This window comes from Herpailurus yagouaroundi, unplaced genomic scaffold (genome assembly GCF_014898765.1).
Source record: "Herpailurus yagouaroundi ecotype Mexico unplaced genomic scaffold, PumYag 254, whole genome shotgun sequence".
NCBI classification, from domain to species: Eukaryota; Metazoa; Chordata; class Mammalia; order Carnivora; family Felidae; genus Herpailurus; species Herpailurus yagouaroundi.
This window is the reverse complement of record NW_024412471.1, coordinates 2,688,219-2,703,755: the sequence shown is the minus strand read 5'-3', so window position 1 is coordinate 2,703,755 and position 15,537 is coordinate 2,688,219. Positions and strand designations below refer to the sequence as shown.

The window sequence follows — 15,537 nt, the reverse complement described above, 5'->3', positions numbered from 1 at the left end:
TTCAGGTCATGATCTCAGTTTGTGACTTCCAAACTTTGCTCTGCACTTGGAATTCTGTTCCTCTGTCTCTGCTCCTCCCTGGCTCCCGCACCCACACACTCTCTCTCTCTCTTTCAAAAATAAATAAATAGGGGCGCCTGGGTGGCTCAGTCTGTTAAGCGGCCGACTTCGGCTCAGGTCATGATCTCACCGTCCGTGAGTTCGAGTGCTGACAGCTCAAAGCCTGGAGCTTGTTTCAGATTCTGTGTCTCCCTCTCTCTGACCCTCCCCTGTTCATACTCTGTCTCTTCCTGTCTCAAAAATAAATAAAACGTTAAAAAAATTTTTAATAAAAATAAACAAATAAACTTTTTAAAAAGTAGAGGGGTGCCTGGGTGGCTCAGTCAATTAGGTGTCTGACTCCCATTTCGGCTCAGGTCATGATCTCGCGGTTGGTTGGTGAGTACGAGCTCCGAATCTGGCTGTGCGCTGATGGCACAGAGCTTGCGTGAGTTTCTGTCTTTCCTCTCTGCCCCCTCCCCCGCTTGTGCGCATGCGCGCACTCTCTCAAAATAAATTTTAAAAACAATTTTTTAATAATAAAAAAAGTAGGAAAAAATAGAAAATAGAAATAAAAAACTGCTATTTACCCTCCCTGCATAAGTATCTTGGAGGATTTTGTTTAGACATTTTTGTTTTGTTTCGTATATGAAAAGGGAATTGTGATAGTTATTGTTACATTACCCACTAAAAAGTTTGCACCACATTCTTCTCCCACTAATAGTGTATAAGATTACCCCATTTCTCTAACCTTAACCAGCACTGGGCATTAGCAAACCTTTACATTTGACCTATTATGAATCTCACAGACGAAAATCTCATGGTTCCTCAGAGCGCCATGGTGGCTGGTATCGGCCTGGATGGCCTGATGCAGCCATTTCTATGTTAAGGGATACCCCATTGCAGTGAATGGATACCCATTTGAGGGCCAGGGTGCCATCTGCCCCAGAAGGTGCTTTAATGGACATAGACCCTGTGGCCTCTGAGACTGTGTTTTCACTGCCATTTGTGTTTTCACTGCCATTTGGCTCCTTCCTGTCTCCATAGTCACATTAGCCTAGAAGCTAATGGGGTTTTCTAAAGTCTGTTTCCATATGTCTGGTCTAATCTGGCAAGGTCTGGGCTCTACCTTCCGGTGTAAACTCGTTTTACTGTGCTCTCCCTCCTTGCCCTCCAAACGCTACCTAAACTTGCCCTCTAAACTGCTTCTTGCAGTTCCTCCTACTTCTCTGAGCCAGCTGGCTTTTGCTCTCCCCCAGGCCTTTGCCCATGCCACCCATGGCCTGGAACACTCTTCCTTCCCATCCACCTCAGGCCTCATCCTAAAGTCCCCTCCTCCCAGAGGCCTTCCTCGCCCCCACCAATGTCAAGTTAGGCCCCCCTCTATTGCACTATCTGTGCCGGCACTTATCCCACTTAACACTCATCACACTTTATTATAGTCACTGGTTTAATATCCAACTTCTCTCCTAGGCACTAAAAGTCCAGGGAGGCAGAAGCCACTCTGTTTTGTTGAATCTTGTATGCTCACTGCCCAGCAGATTGCCTGATATCTAACACACTCAACCAATTTTTGAATGAAAAAATGAATGAATGATATCATATCTAGCAATGCTTAGGAGTCAGAGAAGAGGAATGATCCTAGAGAGCCTTTCTTATAGAACTTAATATCAATAGATACTTGATAGATTTACAAAATTAGTAGACAAAGATTTTCCATTGCCCATATGAAATGAATGATGAAACCTAGTCTCCCTAGGTACAGGGACAGTCTTGCAGTTAAGGGTCACTTGCTGAAACCCAAACAGAGCTGCCCTTCAGGCTTACTACTCTCTGTGTCAGAATTACTGATTACCTGTATTGTGAGCTATGTTAACCTCCCTCTTAAAGAAAGCCCCCCTCCCCAGGCCACATTGTGAAACCAAATATGGTAAGAATTACTGATAAAGTTTTATGTTTTCTGTTTTATTTTTTTTTCTCTTGAAGGCCAAACTGAGGCAGTGATACAGGCCACTGGAGGTTTATCAGCAGGTAGGTGATGAGGTCAGACCTGTGCTTGGAAGATTACTCTAGCAGGAGAACATGGAATATCCGAGAGGTTTGATCCTAGAAGAGGTGAGGTGCAACCCTAACACTTTCTCCCACTTGAATAGAACAGGTGCGTGCAAGTGGGTATGATAGAGAAATGAAGGAAGAGGTGTCATTTGAGCTGGAAGGTATGACTTTGGCTTGAAAGAAAACTCTGGCCAAGCCAGAAGGAAGGAGCAATCCAATCCAGACCTGGGAAGGAGCAAATGGGTTTAGTGGAAGGTGAACAGACCATTTGAAGTAGAGCAGAAAACCCACCTAACCCTATAGGAGAGCAGTAGGAGACACAGCTATAAAAGGAGGAAGAGGCAGATTTTGGAAAGCTTTGAATATCAAGCTTTTTAAAAATTTGTGTTGGATTACAGCTCCACCACTTACTTCCTAAACAATCCTGGACAAGTTATTTAACTTCTCTGAGGCTGTTTCCTTTATCTAGAAAATAAGGATGATGATAATGGAATCTACTTCAGTGGTGCCAGTTATAGATCGAATGATGCAATGCAGAGGACCATGAAGTAGTTAAGTGCTCAATAAGTAGAGGCAATTATTATAACAATCATTGTTAACCCCAACATAAGCAAATAGACAACCGATGTCTGAGCAGGAGAAAGAAGTGATGAAAAAGGTTCTTTAGGAAGATTAAACTCACTATCACTAATTAGCTCCCCTCTGGAGTTAAAATTTCAAATTCTATCACCTCTTCCCCTTCCCCACTCTGCAGTTTCCTTGCTAGTGAACACCATGCCCAGGAGGAGCCTGAAACCAGTAACCAAGACTCTCTCATATTAGTGAAGGGATTCCAACTGATAAGCAAGTTGAGATATGGCCTCTCTGATGGAGAACCAGAACCCCCTCAGTCCCCTCCCCAAGGATTTCAGCCACCACCACCACCACCACCATAGATTTATATACAGGGCACATCCTGAAAAGAATAAAGCAGGTGATATTCCTTTTAATTGTAAAGCATAGATAATTTCCCCCCAAAATCCAAGGAGGGATCCAGGTTTTCAGAGATTGATCTTACTCTCTCAAATCCCTTAAATCCTGAACTAGCAGTTTATTCTCTGGAGAGTTTCTGAGGAGAGGTCTTTCTATGCCTCAGTTTCCTCAACTATAAAATGGGAGATAATAATGGTAACTATTTCATGAGGTTCTTGTGAGGATTAAATGAGTCAATATGTATAAAGGGCCTGGAGAACATTGTCTGGCACATAGTAAGTGCTCTATAGGTGTTAGCTAAACTTTCTTAAGGACTTTATTTCTTCTACCTTGTTTATAATGCTTCTTATTTGTGGTCATGTCTTTTTAAATGACTAAACATTAACAGTGTCCTCATAACAAGCTACTTCAACCCCAGTGCACCTCTTGGGTAGAAGTAATTTTGGCCAATGGTCTATAAATATTTATCCTTTTCCACAGACCCAGCAGTGGTTGTATCTGTTTACTTCATTTAATGAGAAAATATATTGCAGATAAAAAGAAAGCAGCCAAGCTTTTAAATTAATCGGTAATTTTATTAATACAATAGCATCTACACATACTTGAAAACACGCATGTGGGAAACAGAAGACTTATTCAGTTCACGATGTCTGGAGTCCGTCTGAATTCACAAAACTCTTAGGATCAACCCCAGAACCCCTTAGCCAAAAGCAGAGTTGAATAACTGATAAGTGTCTTCATCAGCAAAATCAAGGCTTGGACAGAAAGACTGTGAACATTCTGTAATCACACAAAATAAAACTAAAATGCAATTGTCCACGCATTTGAGGATACAAAGGTGGAAAAGTTGGCTGCATGACCAGTGAACCAATCCCATTGCTTTTCTCAACCTCCTTTGCAAAAGGGTTATTAACCTTGCCTGTCTTACAGGGTCTATCTTTTCAGGGCTTCCTGATAAATGAGAAGGTGAGTGTAAATTAAATGCTCATCTCCATGGGGAACAGAGGATCAGGGTGGAAGTGATGGGTTTCAGAAAAGGAGACTGGAAAAGGATTCAATGCTCTGAATTTAACGAAAATCCAAAAGAGGTTACGCTACACTAAGGAGCGTAAAGGGAGAACCAACCATTGTCACCTATTTGGCGCAAAAAGAATCTTAACACAGGCCTCCTCAGAGATCTTGCCCTGAGGTGACCACGGACGGACTTGGGCAAAGAGCTCCAAAAACATTTCCATTTTCATGTCTTCACATGTATCTAATGGAAATTAACGGCACCCATCCATCCACGGGAGCGATTAAGAAAAGGATGGGGTGGGAAAATTAATTCGACAGATCTTAATAATTCAGTAAGTATTTAAGTGTCCGCTTTGTGCCAGGCACTGATTGGCACGGACAATACAGAAAAACAGACCAGCAAAGTCTCTGTTAAGGGGTTGAGAACAAAGACCATACCTAAGAAACGAACCAATTTCTGACGGCTGCTAGGAGGAAGAGAAAACCATGAGACCGGATGACAGGCAGGAACAAGAGGCGCAAATTCCTGAGTGGGACTTGGGAAGGCCTCCGAGAGGTGGCTTTTGAGCCCAGACCTCAATGACCAGAGCGCCGTGCAGTGACCTAAGGCCGGAGCGTTCCGAGAAGAATTAAATGCAAAAACGATCCACAAACCGAGAAATAACAGGGATTTCAAAGACCCAAAGTAAGCAGCGGAAACCAGAATCTACAAATTCCGGAGCGGGCGGGTGATTTTAAATATTCATGTCGTCCAATCAGGGAAAGGCTAGGACCCAGCAGCACAGGCTCCACCCTTAACGCCCAGACCGCTGGGATCCACAGGAGGCCACACCGCAAGGCAGAACTGGTGACTGGGCACCCAGGCAGCTGCCAAACGCTCGGAAGAATTCTTCAGCGCTCTGACGCAATATCCGCGGCCCCCGGGGCTTAGTTGTCCTGGGATTCTTTCTTAAGTGAGGATGACCAAAATCACTCATTTCGTTTTAGAACACCGATGAAACATACACCCAACAGAACGACCAGGACACAGTAGTCTAGGGACGGAAGGTGAGGAGGAACAGATTCTCCAATATCTTAATTCGAAAGGATTTGTAGGAAAACTAAGACAGTTAAAAGTTTTTAAGACGCTCTCTAGATTAAAAAGCAAAGCCAGTCACGCGCCAGGAGTCTCAAGTTTAAGAAAGGCTTAGATACTACGTGTGCCATCTTCCATGACCTTTCGCAAGTAAAACTTACTTTGTGAGAAGGAAGTGAGGGGAAAATAAGTGAACAAAGCTCTTTTCTGGTGATTAGGTGGGTGGCTCTGAAAAGAGCCTTTGGAGTCAAGCGGCCGGCGACCCGTGCGAGCGCCGTGTCCCGGCAGGGACTCACTTGGAGCTGGTGTACTTGGTGACGGCCTTGGTGCCCTCGGACACGGCGTGCTTGGCCAGCTCGCCGGGCAGCAGCAGGCGCACAGCCGTCTGGATCTCCCGGGACGTGATGGTTGAGCGCTTGTTGTAATGCGCCAGGCGGGAGGCCTCGCCGGCGATGCGCTCAAAGATGTCATTGACGAACGAGTTCATGATGCCCATGGCCTTGGACGAGATGCCAGTGTCGGGGTGCACCTGCTTGAGCACCTTGTACACGTAGATGGAGTAACTCTCCTTGCGGCTGCGCTTGCGCTTCTTGCCATCCTTCTTCTGGGCTTTGGTGACCGCCTTTTTCGAGCCCTTCTTGGGCGCGGGAGCGGATTTTGCCGGCTCAGGCATTGTACAACACCACACGCGTTAGCAAAGAAAAGAAGTGCGAGAATGGGCGGGCCTGATCCTTTTATAACCACCGTATGCAAATTAGGGCTCCAAAAGTCCTTCATTTCCATTGGGCCTTGCAGGGACCTTGCGTTATCAGTAATAACTACGTAACAGCACCTACTCTTGGCCTTATTGGCCAGTTCTGGAGCCAATTTAGGACCAATGAAAAACTCGTTCCTGACCCCACCCCTAGCAAAGCTTATAAAGGCTTTTCAATCGCTGAGCTTTCAGTCCTGTTTTGTTGTGAGGTTCAGAGCTTTAGGTGTTTTAACCTCACTTCCAGTCATGTCGGGTCGCGGAAAGCAGGGAGGCAAGGCCCGCGCTAAGGCTAAGTCGCGCTCATCCCGCGCCGGCTTGCAGTTCCCGGTGGGCCGAGTGCACCGCCTGCTGCGCAAGGGCAACTACGCCGAGCGGGTGGGGGCCGGCGCGCCGGTCTACATGGCGGCGGTGCTGGAGTACCTGACGGCGGAAATCCTGGAGCTGGCGGGGAACGCGGCCCGCGACAACAAGAAGACGCGCATCATCCCCCGCCACCTGCAGCTGGCCATCCGCAACGACGAGGAACTGAACAAGCTGTTGGGCAAAGTCACCATCGCCCAGGGCGGCGTGTTGCCTAACATCCAGGCCGTTCTCTTACCAAAGAAAACCGAAAGCCACAAAGCCAAAAGCAAATAAACCATGACATGCCAAAGACCAAAGGCTCTTTTTAGAGCCACCCAAATTTTCAAAAAAAGAGCTAATGCGCTATTCCGTGATCAGCCCCTCATTTGACACTTTGGTGGCTCTTAAAAGAGCCTTTGGGGTTAGTGGGGATAGTCTCAAGCTTCCTAATTACTTGTTCTTGCCAGGCTTGTGACTCTCCGTTTTCTTGGGCAACAAGACCGCCTGTATATTGGGCAAGACGCCGCCCTGGGCAATGGTGACACCCCCGAGTAACTTGTTGAGCTCTTCGTCATTTCTCACGGCTAGCTGCAAATGGCGAGGGATGATGCGCGTCTTCTTGTTGTCGCGGGCCGCGTTCCCCGCCAGCTCCAGGATTTCCGCCGTCAGGTACTCCAGCACCGCCGCCAGGTACACCGGCGCGCCGGCCCCCACCCGCTCGGCGTAGTTGCCCTTGCGCAGCAGGCGGTGCACTCGGCCCACCGGGAACTGCAGGCCGGCGCGGGACGAGCGCGACTTGGCCTTGGCGCGAGCTTTGCCTCCCTGCTTTCCGCGTCCAGACATTACGGCCAAAAATGCAGTTACAGCTTCTTATTCAAGGAGAAGGAAGTGGAAAGGATAACCAATTTGGTGTAATTTATAAGAGCTACCGGGAGGGGTGAAGGGAAGTAGCCCAATCAAACAGCCAATCGGAAGGCGGAAAGCGGACTCTTCGTTTGCATCCTGCACTACAAGGAAATGACGGATTTCGTACGTACCTACCAATCGCTGGAAGCCACATTAAAGCTCCTAATTTGCATGAGAGGATTTTTAAAGAAAGAAAGCTTTCGGACAAAACGCTGGTTTGGCGTTTTACTGAGTGGCAACTTTTGTTTTCAGTTTAGAGAAGGCGAGGCGGAGGTAGGTGGGGGGTGGGGAGAGGGAGGAGGGAATTGGTTCTTTTTTTTCCAGTTTAGAGCTAGAAGGGAAATCCTAAGAAGGACCCAAAAGGCCTGCAGAGGGGCCTCCAGCAGATGCAGAGTTGTTCCCACTCAAGGGTAGGGATTCTGAAGCCAGTTATCCCCTTGAGCCTTAAATTACTCTCCAAGTCCCGCCTTTTCCGTCTGTTCACAGCCGAACTCCCAGAAAAATTACCAAGGCCGTCTGCTTTCTCTGCAATTTAGTCGTGGCCTTCGGTGTGGCTTAGCCCCACCCCCAGCCATCCCCGCTCCTCGGAATACACTGTAACCAAGGACTGAAAAAGATCTGTCCTCCTCCGGACCTCCAGGAGGCATCCGATTACCGCCTTGAAACTTGCTCCTTTGGCTTTCAAAATGTCCCCCGACTTTCCCCATCCTGCTCATTTTCCTCTGCCTGGCTCTAAATTCTCGTGTCTGTCTGGGCTCTGCCCCCTACACAAAACCCCCCTCCGTTCTTCGCTCTTCCCGAGGAGTCTTCCCACTTCCATGCTTTCAACTATCCCACATTTGTTCTAGAAGCTCAGACCCTTACACCAAACTGCTTAGTGGGTACCTCAACTCATTTGTCCCAACAACTCGACCAATCCAGATGCGAACTTACCCAAACAACCGCCTACCTCCTCTGTTTGCTCTTTTTTGCCAAATTACACTTAGAATCCACTCACCTGCATCTCAACAGCATATCTGGCTACTTACTTAGCATCTCTTCACTTTTTCATCCATGTTCCTGTCTGCTTCCTCACTGCTCTCTTAGATTTCAGCAACAGCCCTGTAACACTTGTTTTCCTAATCTTCCAACTGCCTTCTAGAGAAACCTTCTGGAAAGTTGTTTCTTCCTCCTCAGCTTCCCATCCTGGGTGGTTCTACATCCCTCACACCATTTGCACCCTCTCCTGAGTGTTCCATGAGGACTGGAGGACTTAAATCCTATTCATCGAGCCCATTTTTGATGTCCTCTCTTTTATCCTCACCTTTATTGAACTGACATTTATCAAGTACATGCTACCTACCAGGCAATGGGTATACAGATAAGTGAGACTAGTGCAAAGAACTGTCATGAGATGCTTCTAGAAAATAGAGGAAATCTCAAGTCTGCAAGTTAATATCAGCTATCTGTAGCTGGTAAGAATGTTGGTATAAACATGTGAAACACCCAGATCCAGTCAAAGGTGATGGGAGAGTGCTTTTTCAATAGCAGAATGTACCTGAAGGTAATTCTAACTCAATCAATTATATCATTTCAGAAGATGCATGTGTTAATAGAAAGATGTAGTCCACACAGAGTCTAAATGAGGCAATTACAATAGGAATGTGTTGTTTCTCCAGCACTGTGAATACATACACACACACACACACACACACACACGCACACAACCAAGGGTCCTTGGTTGTGAAATCATCAGCCTTTCTTACAACCTGGATGAAATATTTCTGAAGACTGCCCAACTCTCTTAGCTCAGATACTGGGCTCGACAACTTTCTGATTATTCTACTTCAAGATAAAAATATGAGACTGAGAATGCATGAGCTAGTTATAAGATACATCACTAGAAGTTAATGAATTTGCACCCTAGACTATTCATAAATTTCTTGTCTGTTTTGTTAGTGTGAGTCTCTCCCCAATGAGCCAATCGACGCTGGAAGTTCGGACAGTGTCAACTTTTCAGACCTACAGGGTCTGAACCCAGATTAGGGCGGGGGGGCTACTATAACTCTGGTAGCTTGAGAGACCCTGCTTGAGGGGGCACTGACCTCCCCAACTCTTCCACTTTTTATCTCTTTTTTACCTCTATCACAATGACTCTGTGCTGTTAGGAAAGATGAAGGGCAAAGAGAATATATGGAACCTTATGTGATAAGCCCTATGCTGGGGGCTACCTATGAAGTAGATGTAATTGTTTCGCAGAAAAGGAAAGTAAGGCTCAGAGAAGTTAGGGCACTTGCTGAAGGTGACATGGCCATTTACTAAGACATGATTAGAACTCAGGTCTGCCTGACTCAAAAATTGTGCTCTTTACACTACTTCACTCACTAGATGTTGGGCTTCACGAGCCACTTAACTTACACAGCCTCCCCTTCTTCCTCTGGTAAAGAGAGAAAGAGAATGAGAGAAAATTAGATTTAATATTTTAGATTCCATCCAGCTATAAAACCTTATTAGATTAATTTAGATAGGCCAATCTCCCACAAATTATACCAGGCTCAATTACTATCTATTGCTCCCCAGAGCTCTTTTCCCAGCATTCTTACCAGAGCTATTAAAACGTGAAGTAGAGCAGGCCATCCGTAAAAGTAGTACACCATCACAGACAAACAGACTGGATCTTACCTCCTTTAACAAAAAGGCAACCGGGATTTTTAACCAAAGGCAACTGAGTTCCTTCCCAAGGAATCCAGTTAATCAAACCATTATTTTGCCTTCTAGCCCCATTCCATAGTCCTCTGTCTTCCCCTCTCCCTCCACCTCTGTCACCACAACCACCACCTCCAGCCTCCTCCATACTGAGCTGCACACCATTCAGTTAGGACCTTTCCATAGGTCCCTAACATTGCATGTACACTTGCCTTTGATTAGAAGGCTTCATCTTCCTCTTGACCTTCCTTCAGCCCAGATATCACCTCCTCCTTCATGAGGCCTTCCCTACTCCCATACGCACACAGCCTCAGTGTACCCACCTCTGTGTTCAAATCCTGGTGATAGTGCTTACCACTCTGCTTTGGCTTTGGTCTCACTTCCTTTCTGTAACCACCTCAAGGGAGAGACCATGTCTTCTTCATCTTTGAATCTGAGTCCTTAATTCCTTCTACCTGGCTCTTAAAAAGGTAATTGAATGTTTTCGGCATGAATACATGAAATAACACTCTTAGGGAATTAGTGTCTTCTTTTCAAAAATATTTCTCTTTACTCAAGAACCATTCTCCAAATGTCACCTATAAATAGTAGACTGTGATAGCCAGAGTGATGGAAGATATACTGGAAGCTCGTCAATTAAACAACTAAACAAATATATATATATGTATGTATATATATATATACACACACACACACACACACACACACATACATATATATCCAACCATAACAGACTTGTTAGAATAAATGATGATAAATGTAAAGAACCTAATACAGAGCCTGGAACCTGAGAGGTCCCAAAGCTGTATTAGGAGGCCAAATAGCTTAATGTTTAAGAGCCCAAATTCTACAGCCTGACTCTGCATTGTTTACCAGATATGTGATCATGGGCAAGTTACCTAACCTCTAAGCGTCTCTGCTTCCTCACTGGTAAATCAAAAGTAATAATAGTAGATGGGGCACCTGGGTGGCTCAGTTAAGTGTCATACTTCAGCTCAGGTCAGGATCTTGCAGTTCATGGGTTCGAGCCCCACATCAGGCTCTGCGCTGACAGCAGCAGAGTCCTCTTTGGATCCTCTGTCTCCCTCGCTCTCTGCCCCTCCCCCCGCTCACTCTCTCTCAAAAATAACAAACATCAAAAAAAAAAAAAAAGTAATATTAGGTACTTCATGGGGCTGTTGTAAAAATTAAGAGAGTTCATAAATGTAAAACATTTAGAAAAGTACCTAGCACCAACAGAGCAGGGGCATCCCCAAAATTCTTTGAACCAATTGTCCTTTAAAAAAAATTTTTTTTTTATGTTTATTTATGTTTGAGAGAGAGAGGGACAGAGTGCAAGTGGAGGAGGGACAGAGAGAGAAGGAGATACAGAATCCGAGGCAGGCTCTAGGCTCTGAGCTGTCCACACAGAGCTCGACACAGGGCTTGAACTCACAAACCGTGAGATCATGACCTGAGCCGAAGTCGGATGCTCAACCTACTGAGCCACGCAGGTGCCCCTGAACCAATTTTTCATTTCAAAAATAAACATTAGGGGGACGTCTGAGTGACTCAGTCTGCTAGGTGTCTGACTCTTGATTTTGGCTGAGGTCATGATCTCGTGGTTGTGGGACTGAGCCCCACACCAGGCTCTGTGCTGAGCACGGAGTCTGCTTGGGGTTCTCTTTCTCCCTCTCTTTCTACCCCCTCTCCCTGCTTGTGCTCTCTCTGTTTCTCTCAATAATAAATAAATAAGCTTAAATACATACATACATACATACATACATACATACATACATACATACAAATAAACATTAGGTTTATCATATGACCTAGCAATTCCACTCCTGGATATACAGCAAACAGAAATGCAATGCACTTGGATGAATCTCACAGACAATGTGGAACAAAAGAAGACAAACACAAATGAATTCATGCTATGTGATTCTTTTTATATGAAGTTTTAAAATGGGCAACACTAATCTATGGTGATAGAAGTTAGAATAACGATTATCTGTGGGGAGGTGGTATTGATTTCCCTGGAGCCTTCCAAGGTTCTGGAAATTTTCTGTATCTTGATACGCGTGTATTCATATGTAGAATTAAACTGTACACTTAAGATTTGTAAATTCCTTATGTGTAAATTATACATCAACAAGCACAAATTAAGTTTTTCATGATCAAATATTGAAGTAATCATCATGGGGGGAAATGAGTATTTTGTTAGACACCCCATCCTCATGTCACAGATTAGCGTTTATTGGTTTTTTGTTTTGTTTTGTTTAATTACACCTGAGGTGGCCACCATAATCTTTTGATGTTCAAAGCCTCTAAAAGTCTCAATCTGGCCAAGACAAACCTTCACTATATAGGAGATATTATTCTTACTATGTTTTTATTAGAAACAAAGACACTATAACTTGCCCCGTGGAGTTTGCAATTTACAAAGCTTCCATTTATTTTTGCAACAGAAATAACAATGACATCAGCCCTATTTGCACATTAGTTCACACATCCATCCAATACATTTAAGAACAACAAGTATGCCAACACTGAGCTTAACATAACACATCCAGAACATAATGAATACATTCCCTCTGCCCAGATCTCTCTTTCCTCATGGTTAGTTACCCCCTAGTCATTCAGATCTCTGATTAAATCACCTCCCTAGCAAGGCCTTCTCAACCACAGCCTCCCAACATTCCCTATCAGTTGCTGGATTAGCAAGTTGCAAAGCCCTAACCAAAAGCAAGTCCTATAGATTCTATCTTTTTTAGCAGCATTCTGATCAATTTATTTCTCTCTAGCCCATCTCCTGCCTTCACTCAGATTATCTTTCACCATACTACTGTGAACAGCTTTTCTATTCTTCCTGTTCCTCTAATACCATCTTCACATGCTAGCCAAAGTGATTTAATAGAAAATTGGAGTCTTTTTCACCATATGCTCTCTCACCCTTACCCACTTCCTCACCCACCCATCCATGATGATCTCATTCCATCTTCAATAACTCCTGCTTCAGATACACTTCTCAGATGCTAAAATTAGTAGACAAAAGCTTAATGAGAAACAAGATAGTACATAGACTCAACATATCACCCACAATTACAAATGGAAAAAGAATTTTACAATGGAGAAACTGAAAGATATCCCTTTAACAAATGATCAGAATTATCATCAGCAATAAGACAAATCAAGCTAATGCCCACTGGTATGGTTCACTGAGAAGGAGTCAATATCATTTGGCAGTATTCTTGCCAAAAATGCATATCCTAAATCTGCAGACAAACCCAAATTGAGGGACATTACAAAATAAATGTTCTGTACTCTCCAACAATGTCAAAGTCATGAAAGACAAAGACTAAGGAACTATTCCTGATTAATGGAGACCAAAGAGATCTAACAACTAAATACAACATGTGATCCCAGATTGGATCCTGAACCAGAACATTTTTTTTTCATTTTATACAAAAGACACTAGTGGGAAAATTAACAAATTTTGAATAAGATCTGTATATTAGATAATAGTACTATATCAATGTCAATTTCCCGAGTGTGACAATTACATTGTGGTTATGTGAGAAAATGTCTTTTTTTTTTTAACTAAATACTCATTAGTAAATATCAGAGTTCTCCAGAGAAACAGACACATAGGAAATATACGGAGAGAGAGATAGAGAAGGATTTATTATAAGGAATTGGCTCACACGATTATGTAGGCTAACAAGTCCCAAGATCTGCCAGGTGAGTCAGCAAGCTGGAAACCGGGAGAGCTGACGGTGTAGTTCCAGTCCAAGTCCAAAGGCCTGAGAACAAAGAGAACCAATGCTGCAATTCCAGTCTGCAGGCCAGCAGGCTGAAGACCCAGGAAGAGTCAATGTTTCAGTTTGAGTCCAAAGGCAGGAAAAAAGCCAGTGTCCCAAATCAGAGGCACTCAGGCAGGAAAGAACTCTCTTTCTCAAAGATGGTCAGCCATTTTGTTCTATTCAGGCCTCTGACTGACGAGGCCCACCCACATTAGGAAGGGCAATCTGATTTGCCAATTTAAATGTTAACCTCATCCCAAAACACCCTTACAAAAAGACCGAGAATAATGTTTGACCCCATATCTGGGCACCCAATAGCCCAGTCAATTTGACACATAAAATTAACCATCCCAAGTACTTAGAGGTAAATGGGGCTTTATCTCTGAAACTTACGCTCAAATGGTTCAGCAAAAAAATTATATGTGTGTAGATAGATACATAGAAATAAAGCAAACCTGATGAAATGTTAACATTTGGATAATCTGTGTATCAGAATGAGGGATCATATATTGGAAAAACTTAATTTTCCACTTGTGTCAGGGAAAACCTTACTTCAGTCTATCTCCTGTGTGTTTCTTCCCTGTGAATCTCCTTCACTAGTCACATAAAACACTTCACTTCCAAATGTGTGCTTTTTCCCCACACCAAGCAATTTTCTGCAACACCAGCTGGGTGGTCTGCAATTTTTTTTGTGAGTTTATTTTTATTTATTTTTGAGAGAGAGAGAGCGTGCATGTGAGGAAGGGCAGAGAGAGAGAGAGGGAGAGAGAGAGAGAGAGAGAGAATCCACACAGGCTCTGCACTGTCAGCTCGAAGCCCCAAAGTCGGGCTGGACCTCACACCATGCGGGGCTTGAACTCACAAACCATGAGATCACGACCTGAGCTGAAATTGGGTGCTTAAATGACTTAGCCACCCAGGCGCCCCCACACCCCTGGCCTACAATTTAATTCAGTTCTGACACTCTCTATCCAGAGATAGCATCAGATCCCACAGGTTAAAGGGCTTGGTCCTATAACACTGTGCCCCACCCACCCCAACACACACACACACACACACACACACACACACACACACACACGCTTAAGATGCCTGCCACAAGCCCAGGTTGTCTGTCACCTGTGCTTCTGACCAACTGATTATAAATTGAGGTTCCACTGACCCCTCCTTTGGGCTCTATAAATTTGCTAGAGCAGCTCACAGAACTCAAGGTAATATTTTACATACATTTACCAGTTTATTATAAAAGGATATGATAAAGGATACGGCTGAGCATCCATATAGAAGAGATAAAGCAAGGTATATGGGAAGGGGCTCTCCAGCATGCCACTCTCCCGGCACCTCCACATGTTCACCAACCCAGAAGCTCTCCAAACTCCATACTTTTGGGATTTGATGGAAACTTCATCATGTAGGCATGATCGATCATTAACTTCATTTTCAGCCCCTCTCCCTTCTCAAGAGAATGAGGGCATAACTGAAAATTCCAAGCTTCTTTTTTAAAAAAAAAAAAATTTAAGGTTTAATTTTGAAAGAGAGAGAGAGCACACACATGTGTGCCCACAGGGACATGAGCAGAGGCCAGGCAGAGAGGAGGGTGGGGGGGAGACAGAATCCCAAGCAGGGTCTGCACTGTCAGCACGGGGCTCCACACAGGGCTCTAACTCACCAACCGTGAGATCACCAAACCAAAATCAAGAGTCAGATGCTTAACTGAGAGATGCAAACTGAGTCAGATGCAAACCGTGAGATCATGACTTGAGTCGGACACTCAGCTGACTGAGCCACCAAGGTGCCCCTCCAGTAGTCCATATCTTATGGAACTAATACCATCCATCCAGATGCACAAACCTGATACTCATCCTTGACACTTCCCCTCCCATAACTAACCTATCACCACATCCTGTGAA

At 44.4% G+C, this 15,537-nt stretch overlaps 3 protein-coding genes across 3 annotated transcripts; 1 reads left to right on the top strand and 2 right to left on the bottom strand.

Moving 5' to 3' along the window:
* Window positions 1-5,339: 5,339 nt before the first annotated feature.
* On the bottom strand, window positions 5,340-5,874 carry LOC121021020 (histone H2B type 2-E). The gene has a single exon (XM_040461138.1). It carries the CDS (start codon window positions 5,826-5,828, stop codon window positions 5,448-5,450), a length of 381 nt encoding a protein of 126 aa, XP_040317072.1. The 5' UTR covers window positions 5,829-5,874; the 3' UTR covers window positions 5,340-5,447.
* A 260-nt stretch (window positions 5,875-6,134) lies between these two features.
* On the top strand, window positions 6,135-6,557 carry LOC121021016 (histone H2A type 2-C). Its single transcript, XM_040461134.1, has one exon. It carries the CDS (start codon window positions 6,156-6,158, stop codon window positions 6,543-6,545), a length of 390 nt encoding a protein of 129 aa, XP_040317068.1. The 5' UTR covers window positions 6,135-6,155; the 3' UTR covers window positions 6,546-6,557.
* A 40-nt stretch (window positions 6,558-6,597) lies between these two features.
* Window positions 6,598-7,139, bottom strand: LOC121021019 (histone H2A type 2-B). Its single transcript, XM_040461137.1, has one exon. The coding sequence runs from the start codon at window positions 7,092-7,094 to the stop codon at window positions 6,702-6,704; it is 393 nt and encodes a 130-aa protein (XP_040317071.1). The 5' UTR covers window positions 7,095-7,139; the 3' UTR covers window positions 6,598-6,701.
* Between the last annotated feature and the right edge of the window lie 8,398 nt (window positions 7,140-15,537).

Coding starts and splice junctions, on each gene's coding strand:
- LOC121021020 (XM_040461138.1), bottom strand. CDS start 5,828: ATGCCTGAGCCGGCAAAATCCGCTCCCGCGCCCAAGAAGGGCTCGAAA.
- LOC121021019 (XM_040461137.1), bottom strand. CDS start 7,094: ATGTCTGGACGCGGAAAGCAGGGAGGCAAAGCTCGCGCCAAGGCCAAG.
- LOC121021016 (XM_040461134.1), top strand. CDS start 6,156: ATGTCGGGTCGCGGAAAGCAGGGAGGCAAGGCCCGCGCTAAGGCTAAG.